Here is a 1083-nt window from a genome sequence, read left to right on the forward strand (position 1 = left end):
CGTGAAGCGGCCCATGAACGCCTTCATGGTGTGGTCCCGCGGGCAGCGGCGCAAGATGGCCCAGGAGAACCCCAAGATGCACAACTCCGAGATCAGCAAGCGCCTGGGCGCCGACTGGAAGCTGCTGAGCGACGCGGAGAAGCGGCCCTTCATCGACGAGGCCAAGCGGCTGCGGGCCGTGCACATGAAGGAGTACCCGGATTACAAATACCGGCCCCGCAGGAAGACCAAGACGCTGCTCAAGAAGGACAAGTACTCGCTGCCCGGCAACCTGCTGGCCCCCGGGCCGGGCGGCGCCGTGAGCAGCCCCGTGGGCGTGGGGCAGCGCCTGGACACCTACGCGCACATGAACGGCTGGAGCAACGGCGCCTACTCGCTGATGCCCGAGCAGCTGGGCTACGGCCAGCACCCGGGCATGAGCAGCCCGCCGCTGCAGCAGATGCACCGCTACGACGTGCCCGCGCTGCAGTACAGCCCCATGATGTCCACGGCCCAGACCTACATGAACGCTGCGTCCACCTACAGCATGTCCCCCGCCGCCTACGGCCAGCAGCCCGGCACGGCCATGAGCCTGGGCGCCATGGGCGCGGCCGTCAAGTCCGAGCCCAGCTCGCCGCCGCCCGCCCTGGCCTCGCACTCGCAGCGGGCCTGCCTGGGGGACCTGCGGGATATGATCAGCATGTACCTCCCGCCCGGGGGGGACGCCACAGACCCTTCCAGCCTGCAGGGCGGCAGGCTGCACGGCGTGCACCAGCACTACCAGGGCGCCGGGACTGCGGTGAACGGCACGGTGCCGCTGACTCACATCTGAGCCGCCCCGACGGGCGCCGCCTCGGCTCCCCCCTCCCCCCCACCGCGCACCCATATTTTATTTTCCAGCGAAAAAAAGAAACCCCCGGGGCCGGGTGCCCCGTGCCGCCGGGGGCTCTCGCCCTCGCCCCCCAGCTCCGATGTTTACACGCGGCTCGGTGGTCTCCCCCGGGCTGGCCGGGCGCGGGGCCTGGCTCCCCCATCTGTGTAGCTCCCCCTCTTCACTTTTCTTTTTAGGTTTGTTTTGCGGGGGGGGTTTTTTATATATATATA

At 68.3% G+C, this 1083-nt stretch overlaps 1 protein-coding gene across 1 annotated transcript; it reads left to right on the top strand.

Annotated features, from left to right (window-relative positions):
• Position 1: 1 nt before the first annotated feature.
• On the top strand, positions 2-936 carry LOC109313739 (transcription factor SOX-3-like; the record flags this gene model as incomplete). Its single annotated transcript, XM_019540455.1, has 1 exon — positions 2-936. A coding segment is annotated over one exon (810 nt), but the record flags the coding sequence as incomplete, so codon positions are not given.
• Positions 937-1083: the final 147 nt, after the last annotated feature.

The sequence above is a fragment of the Crocodylus porosus genome, unplaced genomic scaffold (genome assembly GCF_001723895.1).
Source record: "Crocodylus porosus isolate Cpor-Errol unplaced genomic scaffold, CroPor_comp1, whole genome shotgun sequence".
Classification (NCBI taxonomy): Eukaryota; Metazoa; Chordata; order Crocodylia; family Crocodylidae; genus Crocodylus; species Crocodylus porosus.